This window comes from Lytechinus pictus, chromosome 19 (assembly GCF_037042905.1).
Source record: "Lytechinus pictus isolate F3 Inbred chromosome 19, Lp3.0, whole genome shotgun sequence".
Taxonomy (NCBI): domain Eukaryota; kingdom Metazoa; phylum Echinodermata; class Echinoidea; order Temnopleuroida; family Toxopneustidae; genus Lytechinus; species Lytechinus pictus.
The window spans coordinates 117,264-136,777 of NC_087263.1; the positions used below are offsets into that span (position 1 = coordinate 117,264).

At 35.2% G+C, this 19,514-nt stretch overlaps 1 protein-coding gene across 3 annotated transcripts; it reads left to right on the top strand.

Moving 5' to 3' along the window:
- Positions 1 to 2,716: 2,716 nt before the first annotated feature.
- Positions 2,717 to 17,887, top strand: LOC129282387 (ciliary microtubule associated protein 1A-like). 3 transcript variants are annotated; one of them, XM_064113760.1, is made up of 5 exons: positions 2,717 to 2,877; positions 9,715 to 10,130; positions 10,417 to 10,679; positions 12,682 to 12,804; positions 13,933 to 17,887. In XM_064113760.1, the coding sequence occupies exons 2-4, from the start codon at positions 9,743 to 9,745 to the stop codon at positions 12,775 to 12,777; spliced, it is 747 nt and encodes a 248-aa protein (XP_063969830.1). In that variant the 5' UTR covers positions 2,717 to 2,877; positions 9,715 to 9,742; the 3' UTR covers positions 12,778 to 12,804; positions 13,933 to 17,887. The 3 variants fall into 3 exon arrangements, with proteins under 3 accessions (XP_063969830.1, XP_063969831.1, XP_063969829.1); XM_064113761.1 differs by lacking the exon at positions 2,717 to 2,877 and adding an exon at positions 2,991 to 3,251; XM_064113759.1 differs by lacking the exon at positions 2,717 to 2,877 and adding an exon at positions 6,230 to 6,685.
- The last annotated feature ends 1,627 nt before the right edge of the window (positions 17,888 to 19,514 follow it).

A 19,514-nucleotide genomic window follows, 5' to 3' on the forward strand; every position in this document is an offset into this window, starting at 1 on the left:
AGAGTTACGATTGATCCAATCAGTAGTAACTCTATGGAAATCCATCAGTGTCATAATTTTTTCTACAGGAAATTTGAACAATGTCCTTTGTAAACAAAGAGAAGCACAGTTAATTTTTAAGAAAACAATGAATGCATGAGTATACATCATAGAAAATATTTTGAACAAACTTGCATAACAGATGTGGATGTTGCTGGCCATCCATAGTTGTGATTGATTGGATCAATCGTAAATCGTAAGACGGGGCCTAGGTCTACACCCAGTTTACCTATTTTCTGTAATTCTCATCCCACTTGGTCTATTAGTAAATCATGGCCCGTCTTACAAAGAGTTGCGATTAGTCTGATCAATCACAACTATGGACGGCCAACATCTAAAATGCACATTTATTAAAAATATTTTCTTGATATGATGTATTTGCGTACATTCATCACTCTCTTGAAAATTCAGTGTGATTCTCTGTTTACTAAAGATATTGTGCAAATTTCGTGTGGAAAAAATGGTATGGATAGATTTCCATACAGTCAAGATTAATTGGATCAATCATAACTCTTTGTGAAACAGGGCCCATATCTTTATTAAAGATCATGTATCTCAAAGAACCAGGCCTGGCAACCTATTAGGTTAGCCGGCAGGTTGAATTTACATTATAAGAGGATACAACAATGGGAGACACCACTACATTATACGTTATTATATTACTGTTCGATGCAGTAATGCACAGAATAACATTAAATATCCAAAATAAAATATAGAATAAATTCAAACAGTGATAGATGCATACACTGGTATACCAAGCAGTAAGATAGAGAGAGATGGGGGGGGGGGGGGTAGAGAGAAATAGAAGAAAAGGACGAGAGAGAGATTGGAATTATTCATCTTATTAGTGTTCAATGCAACAATGTCATAATAACTTGTCAAAACATAATACAATATAAATATATCCAAACAGTACCAAGCAGTAGGATAGAGAGAGAAAGGGAAGAGAGGTGAGATAGAAACAAAAAAAGGGGGGGGGTAGAGAGGAAGAGAGGGTGGAATAATACACCATTTACTGTTCAATACAATGATATACAACAATGTCATGAAATGGCCAAAAAATATTGCTAAACACAAACGCGACAACAGCTTTTACAAACCCACCCTACAAGTTTATCCATTGGTCAAATCTAAAAAGCACCGAGTAAAATTTTACTTAATATTTGGTAGGAAGGGAACGTAAAATTTACAAAATATATATATGTTTTTACCCAACCAACATGCCTGTTCCCATTTTACCCATTATTTAAATAGACGTTAAGACAGAATATTCTAAGTTGATTTTTTTTAATTCATAAACAAGATTTGTATCTAACTAAACAATGAATGCGAGCGCGGAGCAAGAGCTGAAAATTATTGATAGTCGGACCTGAAAAAGGAACATTCAAAAAGACCCTTTCTAGAAAATCATAAATTATCATGATGATAGGGATGTTATTAAATAAATCGACCTTTTTTTGTTTTCACCATTAAAAATATTCTAAACACTATTACTTTTAATCATTAACATGATGCAAAATTATCTTAACAATTCATGCGAAGCGCGAGCCGAAAATTATTGATATTTATTAGAACTCGGGACATTTTATGGAGAAGTATAATCCCCGATTCCGATCTAAATAATGCAAGCACGAGGGATGACTTGGAGCAGAAATGCTTTCCTGAAAGGGAAAATTTTAAGGAGTATTCTTATGAATTCATGAACAGAGTGTTTGTAAAATTTAACGAAGAGGGTTTGTATATCCCTTATCAAATCAGCGCATGATGAAAGTCTTTGACAATTAAACCAGGAAAATATATATTTCAAAACTGTTTGTAAGAATTGAAGGTAACGTATGAAAATTCTAACCCGCAGCCATATATAGAGATAAAAGTGATATACGTTTGAAAAAGGGATCATAAGGACTGTGTTGGGATTCTTCAAAAGAAGTTAGTCTATATCACTAATCAAAAGCCTGCACGATTATATCCCTGCATGGGTAAAAACATGCAAAATTCATTTCCTAAATGAGTTGGAAACTCAATTACCATAAAATAGCATAGGACGAGGGTATATTAATCACCTTTAGTGGTATTCTGTTTCTGCCCCTTTTTTCCTTGCCTTTTCTGTTATTTTTTTCCTTTTCTTTATTTGCACCCCCTTTCCCTTTTTTGTGCCCCCTGAATGTGGCGCCGGGGCTCGCCCCCCCCCATTGCCCCTCCCTAGAAACGCCACTGCATTTACGTGAAACATGAAACCATGCATGTTTGCTGCTATATGGCAGGCAGATCTACATGCCCATGAAATACGGGATTCAATCTTCTTTTTTTTAAATCTTTCTTCAAATTCTGATTTTCATTTTGTTTTTCTCAATTATCATTTGACCCACCATGACATTGCATAATATTTGTTCTAATAGATTTTAATTCAATATTTCTCTTTTAACCGACCTTGCATTATGAGACAGTAATGAAAATTGAAAGGGAAAAAGAAAGTTCAATTTCTGCTCACACACGTACTGCTACTAGTTATGTCTGGGATAGGCTTTATTGTCTATGTAGCATTAAAATAAATAAGGAGAAGAAATAAACAAAATGGTAGTAATAATATTTTGAAAATATAACCCCCCTTCGCGCATGCTCAGTGCAAGCAATATTTCAGGCGCAGCGGATCGGATCGGTTGCTATGCAACTCCATGATCGATCAGCTGGCTGTACCCTGTGACGTAACGATTATGCAATAACATTGATTGTGCATGGTGTGCTGCTGGGCCTGGGCGGGGAAAATCAAAGATTTAAAAGTGAGAAGTTGAAACTTGGAATTTTCACACCGAAATTGTGTTTTACTTTTATTGACCGGTAAGTTCATAGATATATATTCCTAATTATCTTGATTTTGTGAACTTAGGTGTGAAACTGTACCGAATATTGAGAAATTGCTTGCGAGTGACGAGTGGAGTGAGTGTTGTGTCACTGTGTGAGATGTGTGTCTGTTGAAATTTTTGAATGCATTTTGCTCGGCAATAAGCACTCATTTCTTCTCCTTTTCTGCATACCGTTCTCCTGCTTTTTCATATATTATGTTGTTGTGAATCTGTGCATTTTTAGAATGTAGGATTTTCAATCCGATGCTGACAGCTGAGTGGGTGGTGATTTGGTCGAATTTGGCGCTAGTGCACTTTCGTACCCTCAAAGTCAAGTTAATGTTTCACTTTCAGGCTAGCCATACAAAGGTACAGGTACGGCGGGAGATACTCGCGGTCGCGTCTGGCACGAGACCGACCGGCTGCGGAGATGCAGGCACCTGATGCGAAAGAGCATCGGCGCCGATTTTTTTTTCACTAGCCACTAGGCCTAAAAAATGAAAAGTAGATTAACTCTTTCGCAAATTTAATTTGGCAATTTTTTTTTAATCATAATTTGGGCGCCTGTCCACAAGGATCCTAGAAAACAAGGATATCCTCAAAAATTAGATTTAAAGCCTGTCCGATAAATTGATATTTTCCTAATAGTAATATAAGAACATATTTTTTACCTCATCCTGCAGGTCTTGGACACAATTCATGATATTCTCCCAACTAAAATCGGAATTCTTATATTTTAACAATTTTCTTTTCAGATTTTCTATTATTTGTTAAACATTTTTTAAAATGTGAAATCCTTTGCCCAAGATCATCCTCATGCTGTTTTTTACTACTTTTTAAAGTCAAATGATAGCTCTATCAATCATGCAGAATCACCTTGAAAAATCACTTTCGATTTCTTTAGTATGCAAGAGCTTGTATTGGAAACCCCAAACGGGGCGTCTCGGACTTCGGCGGGGACTTACATACATGTAGCCAGCCACCTTTGGCTATTTTAAAGATTTTTTTTCAGAGGGAAATATCATGCCTGTGGACAGCAATTCTGCCTTTTGAGTGTGATCAAAATATGTTCTATATCATTTAATTCAAATTGTTTTTTTTATTAGTCTACGTCAGATATATGCCTACATGTATTTCCTCAGGCAATGGCTTTTTATCACACATATAAGACTTTGAAAAATTGCACTTGACAAATGATGAGGCAAGTTAACCTTCTCTTTAAACTGTCTTACTCACCCCCCCCAATCTTGGTCAACAAAAAAGAAAACAAAACACAAGACCATGTGTACTATAAATGTTGACTCTCTAATTTACATACCACTGAGTTGCGCATATAATTGTGGAAAATAAGCAAAATTTTTAAAAGTCATAACTTTCTTTTTATCCGAAAATTTTCAGAGTTATGCTTGTTTGATTTTTTTTGCATGTAGGGCTCTAACCCCCCCCCCCCCATTGTCAGTGCTCCTCTGACTTATCAATATCAACATACGTACATAATCTTCACCAAATGGTTTGATGTCACATTGGCTTTCCTATGCCAATGACGTCCTACTTTAATACGAAAGTGACTGGCACGTATAATCTGGAGAGATTGAAGAGTGCCATCATACATGTATTCAACTACTAGTGACGGATATCTTTTTTGTTTTGTTGTATTTTTTTATGTATTTCAGTATAACTTACTTTTATTGTATTGCATGAAAGGCCTATTTTACTGGGACACATGACCTTATTTCAATAGTTTTATGGCCCTTTTTCATTTTCGAGGAGATATTTTTGTGCAATCATGCTTTCTTTTTTAATTGAAAGGCATTGTAACTTCTTTAAAATGTATTTTACTATTTTGAATGTGTATCTAATTGCATACATTCTATTGATATTTCAATTGATTACCTTGTTATACATGTATGAATATATATGAAATAAAGTGATGAAAAAACATAAAGGGTTCTTTTCTGTTTAATCTTGCGTTATTGTCTAACAGTAACACATAATTTTGTTAAAGAACTTTTATACTATTTGCAAACAATTTCAGTATAAAGACAGATACAGTAAGCTTTGATGAGAATATGGTCATTTTCAATGTCAAATTGGGAAAGTCCAGTTGACAAAAAGGTGTGCAAGTATTTTCAAGTCTACTCTTGAACCTGGTTTGTGGAATGTTAATATTGTACATTACAATAGCCTACGGTACTACCAAGTTTTGACTTTTCTTGATTCCATTAAATTCATTGTTTATTTGTTAATCTTGAGATCAGTGCTGTTTCTCTTTCTCTGTTATTTTTGTTGTGTGGAGTTTGGGAGTTTTTAGATCATGTGAACAGAATAAAAATCTGAATGACTAAATAAATATAGAAGTAAAAATCAACAAAAGTTTGATGGATTACATGTTTTCTTTTGTTTACTTTGTTTAAACGTGAGATGAGAATGAAATGCATTGTAGCTGAAGTATCTGATAAAAAATATTGTTGATTCTGTTCTCCTAGACCTCTGTCGTAATATGTTGCTGGGCAACTGTTCAATGCTGTCAAATGAAACGCTTTATCACTTTTAGCAGAAGGTGTGGAAAGTGATGGATTGATTCCACCTGCAATTGCATATAGCTTTTATTTTTGAAATAAAATATCAAAGCAATGATCAATATGCGCATTGTATGCACACCGTTTAAAAACATTCCGTTTTAAAGAGGCTGTGCGCGTCCTGTTCAATTCCAAATGGAGATTTATAGTATGCATTACATATGCTGCAAACATGGCGCTCACTCTACCTTTATCATTGGTTGCCAGCCGGGCAATAGAATTTTCTAGGTAGCCAAATGGCAGTTTATGTAGTCACGGTGATTATTGTGTGGGTACAAAAGTCAAAACCTTTTATTACTTGTACATCAAATGTACTCATGCTCAAAACTCAAAAGGTTGTTCAATTGATTTGAATATTTCTATCTCATACTATTTTTCCAGCAAAATACTATTGACATGACAAATATCCTTTATTATATATTACAGGTATGATGGCTTTGAGAGGTTAGAGTGTACATGTACTATATGCCCCATGTATGGGGGTTTTAACAGTGGATACCATTAGTAAAGAATGGGCATTATAAAACACAGATTGCACAGCAAAAATGTTGGTCTACTTTTATATGACACTAATAACTTTAAACAATTATTACCGATAACATTGCTTTTCTGCTTGTGTTCTGATTTTTTTTTTTTTTGCTTCATTCATTATGGAACAGATATTTGAACGTGAAATGTTGACAAGATGATACATTTAATCACACTTTTACGACTTATGAGTATTTAATCCAAATACACGCAAGTAGTTTTATTACCATAGGCAGAAGCATTCATATCTAGGTGTGTGCGGTAAAAGCTAACAACCTACTTGGCGTGAGGTTGTATTGCCAATTCAAGCTATTGAATAGATGTTATTAATATTACCCCCTGAAGGCTGAAAGGAAGGAAGATAATAGATTGGCTGGTAATGAAAAGAGCTTGATCCGTTTCTGGGGTGACGATGCATGTATGTACATGTAACAGGTAGCTTGCTTCCCTCGTTGCTTGGTTACTCCTTTGGTTATGATTCTATACCAGGTGGATTGAAATGTACACAGACGTCGTTTGTTCGTAGGTCCCATTACAGTCAATATCGCGATTCTAGCAAGGCAGTACTTTGACTTCGCTCAGAGTAATTTCTTATTCACAGACGTTTTCGTCAAGAATTGATTTTAAATTGACAGACAACTTTTGATGTTTGAACTTCCATAGGAAGCATACTGGAATACATTTCTGATTTTTTAGGTAAATATGACAAGAGTGAGAATTTTGGTTTATCGTGTTTGCTTGTAATGTTTTTTTTTGTGAATGAAGGCATTTATGGAGTTCAAGTTCAATGTAGAAAGTTATTTGAGATACATGTATAGGAATAGCTTTATAATTTACTGGAAGAAAAAGAACTGTAAGTTCTCTTTCTTTTTTTTCATTTCTTTTTCACTTGTCGTATATCAAGTTCATGGGGCATACTGTCCTACATTCATATGCTCAATGGCATTTCATTATTAATTTTAACTTTGTAACTTTTAGTATCAATTGACCCTGGTGAATAGCCCCCCCCCCCCCCCTTCCCGGTAGTCTCTTCTACAAGGAAGACAAATTAAATATGTTTTGAACGGGCTCTAGACTTTGAAATTTTAGGTTGTTATATTAGTTTTAAATAATGCTTTCAGAGTATAGACTGTTGTACATGAAGGACATCGTTCCAAAGTAAAATATGTAGATGTGACATTGAAAAGATTTGAAAGGAGGGTGCATAGAATATGAGAAAGTATACTATACATCATGAATTGTGCTCTAAAATTCTGAAATATTGAGTCACCTGTTGGGAATGTTATCCAACACTTTGGTCATTCACATGTATGCATTGGATGAATTTTCTGGCATTGTCATCCGACAATGATTCAATCCTCTCTGAGTACTCTTTTTTTTCTTTCTTATCTTTCTTTAATAAATCATGCATTCCCTGTGTCTCTTTAATTTGAATGACTCTGATTTGCTCCTTCTGTTCATATTTCTTCCAAATCTACACTGTGCATGATTGTGAGCTGCAGGCACTGCAACAAAAGTCAGCAAAATTATTTTTCTAAATGAAGATAGAAATCGCACTGTAATCACCAGAAATTAATGTCTACATGTAGAGGGATGTCCATCATTATGCAAACAAGGTGGGAAAAGGGCATAAAAAGGAGAGCAGAAAACATTATCAAAAGACATGGCAAAGCATAATAAAAGCTCCCCCCCCTCAAAAATTGATAAAAATGAATAAAAATAATAATGATAGATATAATCTCTTATTGCTCTCAAAGGCAAGATAATTCTTAAGTCATCATGTGGTATTCTTTCCAAATCTGGGAACGAATGGGAGACTATCAATTTGATTCATTTTGGTTTTATTGAAAATCATATACATGTACCCCAAAAAGTATAGGATACAAACGATAACTGTTTAAAGAAAAATACAATGTGTATGACAGTATTTAAGACATAATGAAATTCATTGGCCCGTATTCTGAAGTGAGGTTTAACTTAGACCACGGTCTAACTCTGTGCTAAAATTATGGGAAGCCAAAAGTGTCAAAAATTTATTAAGTTGTATGTTTCTTATGTTTACTGTGCTCTTTCTTGATTCATCGATGGTGAAGACAAGCATCTATTCATACTTCCTAGACAATTATGAATGATTTGAGAGCCAAATGAGCTGAAATATGATATCACTACCATTAGTGATTTATGTAACAATTGGCTATCCATACTTAAACCACAACTTTAAACCTGAGTTAAACCCAACTTCAGAATACGGGCCATTGACAGCATAATATATCTTGCTATTTTCATTCATCTCACTTCTTCAGCAACTAATCAGGCGCCAGTTTCTTAAATGCTTTTCACACTGCACTATTTTCCCTTTACCCCGGGAAATTGGTGGGGCTAAGGGGGGTCTTAGCCCCACCAATTTCCCGGGGTTAAGCTTAGCCCACTTCGACTTCACACTACGTTTTAGCAAAGTGGGCTAGCACGGTAAATAGTACGGTACTATCTGGCCCTGCAAAAAAGCAGGGTTAGCCAGCTTATTGTGGTGCTATTTGCGGTGCTAAGAGAATGCAGTGTGAAAACGAACAGGGCTAAGGAAAGTGGGGCTAAGCATTTAGCCAGTCACGGAATTCGAATTGCACGTTAATCACGCTCTGTATGGTAAAATCATCAATATTCATGAGCTGTGGGATAGTCCGGGGTTAATGCATTATCCCCGGATAATTGATAATAATAGCAGGGCCCGCTGGGAGAACAGTTTTCGGAACTGAAGCAGATTCCCTGGGTAAATATACCTGTATTATTATTATTATTATTATTATCCCCGGCTGAGCAGATAGTATGGGGTTAAGAAAGACAGTGTGAATCGTAAAAAATATAGTATGGGGTTAAGGATAGTCCGGGGTTAAGGATAGTCGGGGGTTAAGGAAATGCAGTGTGAAAAGCATATTAAAGACTTACATACACTCTGCCATTATACCATGGAAACCTTGATTATGATTGGCTGCTGAGCCCTGTTACCATGGTACATTGGGTGATTTCAAGTCCGGTGTTGGCCTTGGTGTTGGTGTTGAAATTTGCATTTTTTCCCCTAGCTCCAAAACTTATTCAGAGTTTGTAAAACTGATCCAGATCACATAATCGACATCTCAACAACTAGTGAGTGACTTTTCGGGACCATCTTCATTTTATGTTTGGTGTTTAATCGTGTAAGAATTGACCTAACACCAATACCAAAAGGTCAACACTGAACTTGATATCACCCCTTGTCACAAAGTTAAAGTAACCATAGAGTTGTAACTCTTTATGAAACGGGACCCTTGTCTACCTGCCTGCATTTGAATTTGCTTTTTATATTATTATCTTTCACCTCACATGGATAAACAGTACACATGTATAGTATTTTCTTCATCTTGACTCTTGAGCTTGTTCTGCTTTACCGGTACTTTCTTTTTTTCATATCTCCAGTATCATTTCTTTTGCATTCATGATCAGAGTGGTATCTTTTCTTTTGAAATTGTTGGTGTTTTCTGCTGCCTTGATTCAAGATTTTCCTTTGATCTTTCTTATCACTCGGATGTTAGAGCCAGCTGTTCTGTCCCATCTTTTGTGCATCATTATTTTGCAAGCAAACTCCTATAGATGCGCTCTTCTTATTTCACTCTTATGGATCAAATCGGATGACAATGCCTGCTCATTGTTACAAGACGATCGCAGTTCAACTTCCAAGTGTTCTCTTGCAGGTATAAGGTGAAACTGCTGTAGTGAGCAATGTATAGTCCTACTAAACCCCGTGGTCCTATCGCAGCATCCTTCACTGGTCCAGGACCCAGTTACAAACTTCCCGACCTTGTCGGAGGGAAGACCGCCATCACCAAGAGACAGATGCCAAGTCATATTTTCGGTATAAAACACAGATCATTCACCACCGACTCCAGTCCAGGACCATGCCACAATTACCCTTCTAAAGTCACCAGGAGAGGAAATGATGGCACTCCACACTATTCCCTGTATGACCGTCCTAGGGACATATCTACATTCAAGACACCAGGACCGGGAGCATACTCACCTGAAAACGCTGGACCTACTTCGTACCCTCGTGCTCCTCAGTCTACCTTTGGTTCCAGAACAAAAGGATCTAAGGTCGACCAGTCACCAGGTACAGTAAATCACATTTTACAAAAAAAATCTACATTGATCGCAGCTTGTATCCATATTACAATGTTTTGAAAAATGAAATACATGTTGATTGGCATAATACAATAACAACATAAAGTATAAATTTGTAAAATTTCCCATAATGTGCTTTAATAAAGTTTTGTGGTTTGATTGTACATAATCAATCATACTTGTAATCCTATACTGATTGTTAATTTACTGAACTGCAAAGCATGTTGACATTTTAGGTTTTATTAATTTATATCTTCTATGTTCTTAATTTTCAGCACCCAATAGTTACATGCCAGCCGCAGTCAATTTTAAAGACTCGATTACAAAGCCCTCCGCACCTAGGTTTTCATTTAGGGACCGCCCTAAGGTTGGAAGCTTTGCTGAAGATATGGCCAAGACCCCAGGACCTGGATCGCATAGTATTGTAAACCCATCCATCTACAAGCATGCACCCCCTAGCTATTCAATGATTGGAAGAAACCAAATGCCAAGTGATAATACACGTAAACCAGGACCCGGAGCACACAGTCCAGAGAAGGTATATATGACCCTTTACTCATCTATGTGCTTAAACTTGTTAATTGGAAACCAGTTTTAATAGTACAAACCAGTTCAACGTGTATGGGAACACTCTAAAGCGGTCTTGGAAGCGATCTTAAATGGTCTTCCAAACTCCAAACTAGTCTGGAACACCAAACTAAAGTGGTCCTCTAAAACCAATTTTGAAAACCATCTTGCAATGTGTTTTTTGCCTCATTAAACTGGTTTAAAGTGTAGGTGAAGACACAACTGTTCTTTGGGATGCGATCTTAGCTCTGAAGTACCAGAGCTTGTTGGGCACGCTACTCACCCCACACTGTGTGTAAAATGCCTATGCTGCAGTTTAAAAGTTTTGCACGTAACAAATGACCCACTTGAGAGTGTTTCCCATAGCAACAAGACAATTTTACTTGAACTGGTTCTGGGCCCCATTTCATAAACAGTTGATAGATAGCAACTCTTGTTGGAGTGTCAACTACCATGGCAACAGTGAAAATTCTGCTTACCGATTGGCTATCCTAATGAAATTTGATATTCTAGCAAGAGTTGCTATCATACAACTTTTATGAAATTGGCCACTGGAATCAAGTTCAGGAGATGATGATGAAGATGCTAGCAAAGTGATCTTCTTTATAAAACTGGTTTAGGGATCAATTCAGAATACTGTGGATGAGAACAAGGTCTATGACAGTATGGCTCTTGTAAACCAAATGACCCGTATTATGAAGTGTGGTTTAACTTTATAGGCCATGGTCTAATTCTGTGCTAAAATTATGGGAGGCTGGAAAAGAATTCAAAGAGTAGGGATCCTATGAAAGAAAAAATCATTTCTGTTTTGGTACAAATTACTTCTCAGTCATGGGATTGACTGAAAATAATCTGTGCAACTAGGGCCTTTTATAAAAAGGTCAAATTATTGAACCTTTAGTTTTAAAGGGGAATCCAGCCTTGGCCATAACATGTTGTGTTGGAAAGGAGAAAAATAAATTAAACAGAATGGCGAAAGTTTGAAAGAAATCGGACAAGCAATAAGAAAATTATAGCTGCTTTAAAATTGAGATCACTAATAATATGTAGATTTCAAATTGGCAACTGGGTAAGTAAATTATGACAAGGGGCAAGCCAAGGACAACTTTCCCCGTAGGCCATGTACTTTATTATCAGGGATTTGTGGTTTTCTCCTAAGTACCCATTCCCCTGGGGCAGTAATCTAAATATAATCCAGGTAGTATATTGTTTTATGTTCTCATGAAAGAAAAATATAATTTGAAATAAAACTTTTGGGGAAAATGACATTTTAGCCATAATATGTATTGGAGTACATGGAAAAGTAGTCCTTGCCTTACATCACTATGACATCCCATATGCGGCCAATTTGAAGTCTCCATGGGTATAGTGATTACCAATATTTACAATTTTTAAAAATTCATAACTTTTTTGTTGTTTGTCCAATATTGTTCAAACTTTCACCTATCAACTTGTCTGATTTTTATTTTTCTTATAAAAACAAGTTTTTACTTGGGTTGGATTCCCCTTTAAGCTTTAATAGACATCCTAATAGAAAACCCAAACTCTGCTCCTTTTATGGTAGAGTTGACCCATTAAGCATGTTGAAGACTAGCAGAGGTAACCAATCGTCTTTAATTTTTCACTTGAAATAAACAAGAGTTTGCACTTATCTTTACACCATATTATCTTTTAAAAATCATGATCCATCAACTGTCATTCCAAGTTCTTTTATTAGAAAAAAGAAGAAAATTTAGCATCCAGCCTGTTTAACAGTGTGCATTTTGCATTGTGCTGGATGCTGCTTATCCAATGTATATGTATTTCATACAATTTGCTGAAATATAAAGCATGTGTATATAACACATAGTTATCAGGCAAATTGATAAATTCACACAGATTTTGTAGTGCATATCACACTTATGTCCCTATGCGCTTTTAAATGATAGAAGTTAGTGTACGTTTTCATGCATTGTTTTTTTTTTTCTTTATAGTACACAATCACAAAGAAATCTGCTCCAAAATTCCCATTTGGTATTCGTCACTCTGAGTATACTACACCCCTCATTATTCAGCAGACCTCAGAATAAAATGTACATGTGTGACATTTTTATTTGGTAAGTGTGACTTGATTTTAAAATTTGTTTATGCTTTATGAAAAAGTTTCAATTATTGTTGTTGTGAGGTTTTATGAAAAAAAACCCCATTTCATTGTAGTCTTTCACATAAAAAATATACATTTATTCATTTTTTAATCCAGAAATGCCATTTTTATATTTTTATTGATGTTTTATGAATGTGTGCAGTAGACAAGAATTTCCATGTTTCATATTAGTAGGTAATTTCATAATTTCAATTTTCTTTAATTAAGTTTTATTCATTAAATTTTATGGAATAACATGTTATTATGATACAAATAAATTCCACTCAATTCAATTCAGTATTATCCAATTCAATTAATTTCAAGGTAAATTGAATGCTTTGATTTATTTCAATTCATTTTAAGGGAAAATCTCACCTCTTATCAACTCTTATCGTTTCTTACAAATATTTGATATTTGCCTCGGGGGGGGGGGGGGGCACTTCCATTGACGAGTGGATACCAGGCGTGACCAAAGAAACGTGCAAAAACACTATACTGAAAAAAAGGTGTATTTCACTAGGAAAGCTACTTGTTTCCGGTCAAATTTGTGAGGGTATCAAAAAGATTTAAAAATGCTAAATAAAGGATGTACTTTTTGCCCCAACACTACTTGTTTAGAGTCCGACTTGAGCGTGTGTTGTGTGGGAGGTGCCCAGGCAGTAGTTAAGGTAAAGCCGACGTTTGTGATCACATCCGTGATTTAACAATTAAAATATCGCTGTAATTGTTTAGGGTGTCAATTCAAGGAATACTTGCCAAGAGTATTGTTTTGTTTCCAATACTTAAGGGTAGGGGTTTCACACGCCAATACTTGTTAAAGGGAATTTCAGAATATGGAAAATACTTGTTTAGGGTGCTTTTCCAAACCCCATGGTCGTTGCTGGTATCCACTCGTCAATGGAAGTGCCCCTCCCCCCCCCCCCCCCCCCGGATATTTGCACATCGTGGTTTTATAATGTGAGGAGAAATGTAGGTCAATGTGTACTGTAATTCATATTATTGATTATTACAATTGTTACCATAATCGTGAATACTCATAGCTTGTTCTTTAGGACCTGAATTTCCATCATGACATTTTTTCCTGTATTGTGCACTTTTACAGATACCGGTATGTTGAGCTCTGCCATATTATATGGAGTGTATGTATGCAGTAGAGGGCATCTTGGATAAAAACATGGATCCCTTTCTGCCAATCAAAACATGCAGATCAGGCTCAACATGTTGTCACAGTAGCAGCAACAACAATTTTCAGATTGTGGTGACAGCTACATTTAGTATTCACAACATGTTCCACAGAGTTTGAGAGTTATGCACTGCATTTATTATAATGACTTGATGAGATGATGTGTAACAACAGAGATGCATATGTATGGAATGTTCATGAAAACTAATATTGAATCAACTTTGATTTTATTCTGTATATAAAGAAGAGAATTTTGCAATGTATATTAAAGATGTATTCATATTTTCAATGCTGTTTCTGTGCACTTCTCTAAAACAAGCCACTGCAGTTGAATGTAAACTATTAAAATTTCTTTAGTGTACAACTACACATTCACATCTAGATCATGGACAGTTAATTGCATTTAGTTTTTCACCAAATATTTGTAAGTATTATCTGTAACACGCTGAATTGATGTGTGATACACGATGTGTTCTGTTATTTCTACTTATCAGCCTTTTGAAGTAAACAGGAATCTCCTCCTGATAGTTAATATTCTTATTTTTTATTTGTTGGAGATGTTACATGTAGCTTAATGTATATTTATGAAAGTGATTGTGTGGCATGTATGTTAAGATCTCCAATATTATGATTTAGATTTAGAAGGGGAAAATTAAAGTACTGTTTCTCGAGCAGGACCGACCAACTGGTGCTTTTTTCATGAGCATTTTATGCGTAGAGCTCTGTTTGTGTTTGAGCTATTGGCCCGTATTCTGAAGTCAGGCAGATCTGTCAGGTTCAACTTAGACCATGGTCTAACTCTGTGCTAAAATTATGGGAAGCCAAAAGTGTCAACATTTTTATTAAGTTGTATGTTTTTTATGTTTACTGTGCTCTTTCCTGATTCATCGATGGTGAAGACAATCATCTATTTATACTTCTTAGACAATTATGAATGATTTGAGAGCCAAATGAGCTGAAATATGATATCTCTACTGTATTGATTCATGTAACAATTGGCTATCCATACTTAAACCACAACTTTAAACCTGAGTTTAACTTAAACCCGACTTCAGAATACGGGCCATTGAATTTTCCATGCGTTATTAATTTTGTACCAAGAAGAGTCTTTGTTTTACTGCTCATTCATTTCATCTAGATCTAGGTAAATAACTGTTTGCTTCCAAAATAATATGTGTACAGTACATGAATGTAACAATGTGCAGTTATCATTATGCAAAGATTGGGGAATAACACATCTGTGTGGTTTCATCAAAGAATAAAAAAATTGAAAGTTGAATTAAATGTTTTAATCATAGTTTCATTGAAGCGATTTGCCTCTTTCATGCCATGTAGGATATCATTCTATGCAAGTTGAAATCCGCCCATATTGTGTAGGTAAATGTTTGTGTTGACGTGCCTGAACTGAAGTCTTTTTCTGTATTGCTTGTGATTAATATTACTGTACTTCCAATGATAGAGACATGACATTATAAAGCTTGTATGCATATCAGTAATACACTCATTTTATTTTCTATATTAATTTTATATCATAACAGGCATCATTTCAAAGACGATAACTAGTCAAGATAACTCATATGAAATATTCCTCGTTAGAACTACAAGAATGGGAATATTTTATTTAAAAGCATGGGACAATAACATGAAACCTGAAAAACACAATTATGAAAACATAATTTTTTGCCATTGTTGGTTTTCCATACATTTATAGCACAAAGGAAAATTACAAATCATGCAGTATTCAGAATAAGTATTTAAGATTGTGGTGTTGTAACTTGTAAGCAATGAAATTATATGAAGAAAGTTCCCTGTTTAGGTTGATCAGGATGGTCATAAGAGTGAAATTATGCAAGATTTTTGTCAAAAAAAAAAATCAATATTCTATGTTTTACAGTGCTTGATGATGGGTCTAATTTACAACAGTTTACTCCAATGCATGCTCATGTGAGCTCTTTGTGTGTAGAAGAGAATATTTTTAATGAACTTCAAATTCTAATAATGTTTGCAAAATGTTTTACAAGTTTCTTCAATTTCTTCATGGAAACTAAATTTAGTGTTCACAATTCAGTTTAAGAGTGTTTCTATAGCTGGCTTTGGAAAAGCTTGAAAACTGAAGTGAAAATTTGTGGTTACCTTGACATTATGCAACCAAAAGTATTGAGCCTCTCCTCAATTGAATACTATGCATATACCGTAATTGAATAGACAAAGGATAAAAGGAAAACAATGTATGGGATTTTTCAGTGTCAGAGCTTCACAACATTAAGATTTTTGATAAAATGTGCAGTGACCAATCACGATCATACACACTTTTTTCAAAATACTGACCAGGAATGAATCAGAGTGGTTCTTCCACATTGACAATTTATTATTAAAAAAACCCTTGATTGTCTGTTTTACACAAAAACAACTTTCATCCATCAGGCAAATTAACTTGCTCTATTCATTGCATCCTTTTTGTGAAACATTGCATCCAAAGGTATCAAATAAGGTATTCATTCATTATTTCATTAATGATGTTCTTGATTGCCAATATTAAAGTGGGGTTAATTGTATTTTCATTATACAGCAATGCCCTCATTGTCATTTGTAATGATATTTTCTTAGAACTACATGTACACTGTATATAGTTATAAGGCTTTCAAATTCCAGTTGTTTGTATATGTTATTGTATATATTGTAAAACAAAATGTTCATGCCTAATCAATGAAGTTTGTTAATAAATTCAAAATCATAAAAAACTGAAATAATAATGAAATAAAAACCTTTGGGATTTGCTCAGTCGATGCTTCAATATATTAATTATTTTGCTGAAATATTCATGAATATTTAACAAAAAATTTGTTCAAATATGGATAATATATGATGCCCCTTGTTATAAAAGCCACTGAAAATTATACCCCTTCATACTGCTCACTTCATTTTTCACCGGCGAACTTCTCCGCCTCGCATTCCTCACTTCCCCGGCGAAGAAAAAATGCACCCTTTCGCACTGACATTTCTTCCACGGCGAAAGTCAACGGGCGATTGCAGAACAAACAAAAGAAAATTGTAAACATTACTTCTTACATATTTCAAAAGGTATAAAAACAATTAATTACACATATTTTGGAAGTATTACGAGAAAAACAAACAATATCACCTTGTTTTTATATTTTAGCGCATTTTATACATGTAAAAATTGCTTTTTAATAAATATTGTTAGTAAAACAAAATTATGTTCTAGGGTATCTACTTGGCCATAGCATTCAGCTGAGCTTGCAACTATCGCGCGCGGAATCTCGGTACAGAGGACTTCGGGAGAGAAAAAATTGACCTCTGATGTCATTAAAGAGGAGAAGTTCTCCGGTTTGCTTTCATACTGGCTGTTTCACCGGCGAAGTTCTCCTGTGTACCTTTCATACTGGACACTTTCCCCTTTGCGGTGAAAAGCGCAATATGAAAGGGGTATAAAAAGCACAAGTCTCTCTATCTGTATGAAAGTGCACTAATACCAGCTATGCATCAATTAATTATCATGATTTATTGCTTTGAAAGTTGTTGTTTTGAAGGAATGTGTTTTTAGCACCTGAATTATATTTAATAGTGAAAGTACTTTTAGATAAAATCTATTAAAAAACCTTTAAAATCCTTTTTACAATGCCATGTTCAACTCTTTACTCTGTTATAAATATTTATAAATTACAGATTCTTTATCTACTAATGAAACATATACAGATACATACAACTCATTAAAATGCCAGACTCTCGACAAATTGTATAGTTATGAGTTATGCTAGTCTAATAGTATAACTACAGATATATGTACATAGTTTCACCTAGACAGCTCAAAATATTTTTTCTGAAATAAATGTATTGCTCCTGTAAACAGTCCAAGGAAAAGAAAATATTTGTTTGTTTGTTGTATCATTGTATAAGAGAGAGAGAGAAGTAGGAACCTTGGAAACAATGCGCTAAAGCCCTTTGGTCAGGCATTATTCCTCATTACCAGGCCGTCGGTCCTCTGGCTGCTTGCTTACAAGCATTCATGCTTTCTTTAAGCAATCAGGTAAAAATCCCCACCAATCAACAAGGGGGTATAAGTTAGAATAAGTACATGTACATGGTATGAGCAAGTTGATTCGGTATAAAGGGTGGAGACTCTAAGGCATAGATCTTTATACCTTGGTCACATTTGCTCTACGGCGGCCGTACGGCAATAAAAAACAGCCGTTTTATTAATTTTAATTCAAACCACCTATATGCAGCTGGTACAAAAAACGGCTGTTTTCAACTCGCCGTACGGCCGCCGTAGAGCAAATGTGACCAAGGTATTAGTAGACTCTTTCAAGGGCATGAATTAAGATATCTGGAAGATAATCACTTTTTTGTGACTGACATCTTTCATTTCTACACATAAGGGCCGTCTGCACCATCCTGAGTTTTCAAATTAGCGCGCTATTTCTGATCTGGCAAATTATCCCGATCTGAACAATCTCGAGATTATTTGCAATGGATACGCAATTATCGCGCTAGTTCGTAGGATTAATCTCGAGATTGCAATCCCAAGTCAACTTGGGATTATTTGCAAAACAGCGCGCTATTTTACGAATTATCGCGCTAATTCGTAGGTGCAGACGCACTCGGGATTATTTATTCACGGCGTCAGACCATAATGCATCGATGCCTCACACAAGCAGGAATTGCTCTTCTTGCGATGGTGGAGACGGGGTTTCTTGAATCTCGTGATTAATAGCGAAGAGGGCCAATCGGGCTAAAATCTTGAGATTAAGCAAACTCGGGATGGTGCGGCAACGCCTATACATACAATAAACCCTCCACAGTCACATCCTGTATTATTATCAAAGGTCTCCCCAGAAAAATATTGGTTTGAATCAAGAGAGAAAAATCAGCCAAGCATAATGCTGAAAATTTCATCAAAATCGGATGTAAAATAAGAGAGTTATGGGATTTTAAAGTTCCGCATATTTTTCACAAATACTTATGTGCACAATTTAGTCACATGCAAATGAGAGAATCAATGAGGTTCCTCACTCACTATTTTGTATTGTTTGAATTGAACAATATTTCAATTTTTACAGATTTGACAATAATGACCCACTTGACTGATCCATAAATGTTAAACATGGTATAAATTCCATATGTTCAGGGATAAATAAAACTTTGTTTTACAGGACGATAGGGAGAAAAATAGAATATTTCCTATGATAAAATACAAAGGAAATAGTGAGTGATGTCATCAGTTCCTCATTTGCATATCGTCCGGGATGTATATCTAACTATTTTGAGAAATTATGCAAAACTTACAAATGTCATAACTTTCTTATTTTACATCCGATTTTGATGAAATTTTCAGTGTTATGCTTGTTTGATTTTTCTCTTTTTATTCAAATCAAATTTTTGTTGGGGTGATTTTTCCTTTAAAATAACAAATATCAGGAGGGGAATAGTGCACTAGAGTAGGGATCAGATGCAGGACAAACAATAACATCAACCTACTG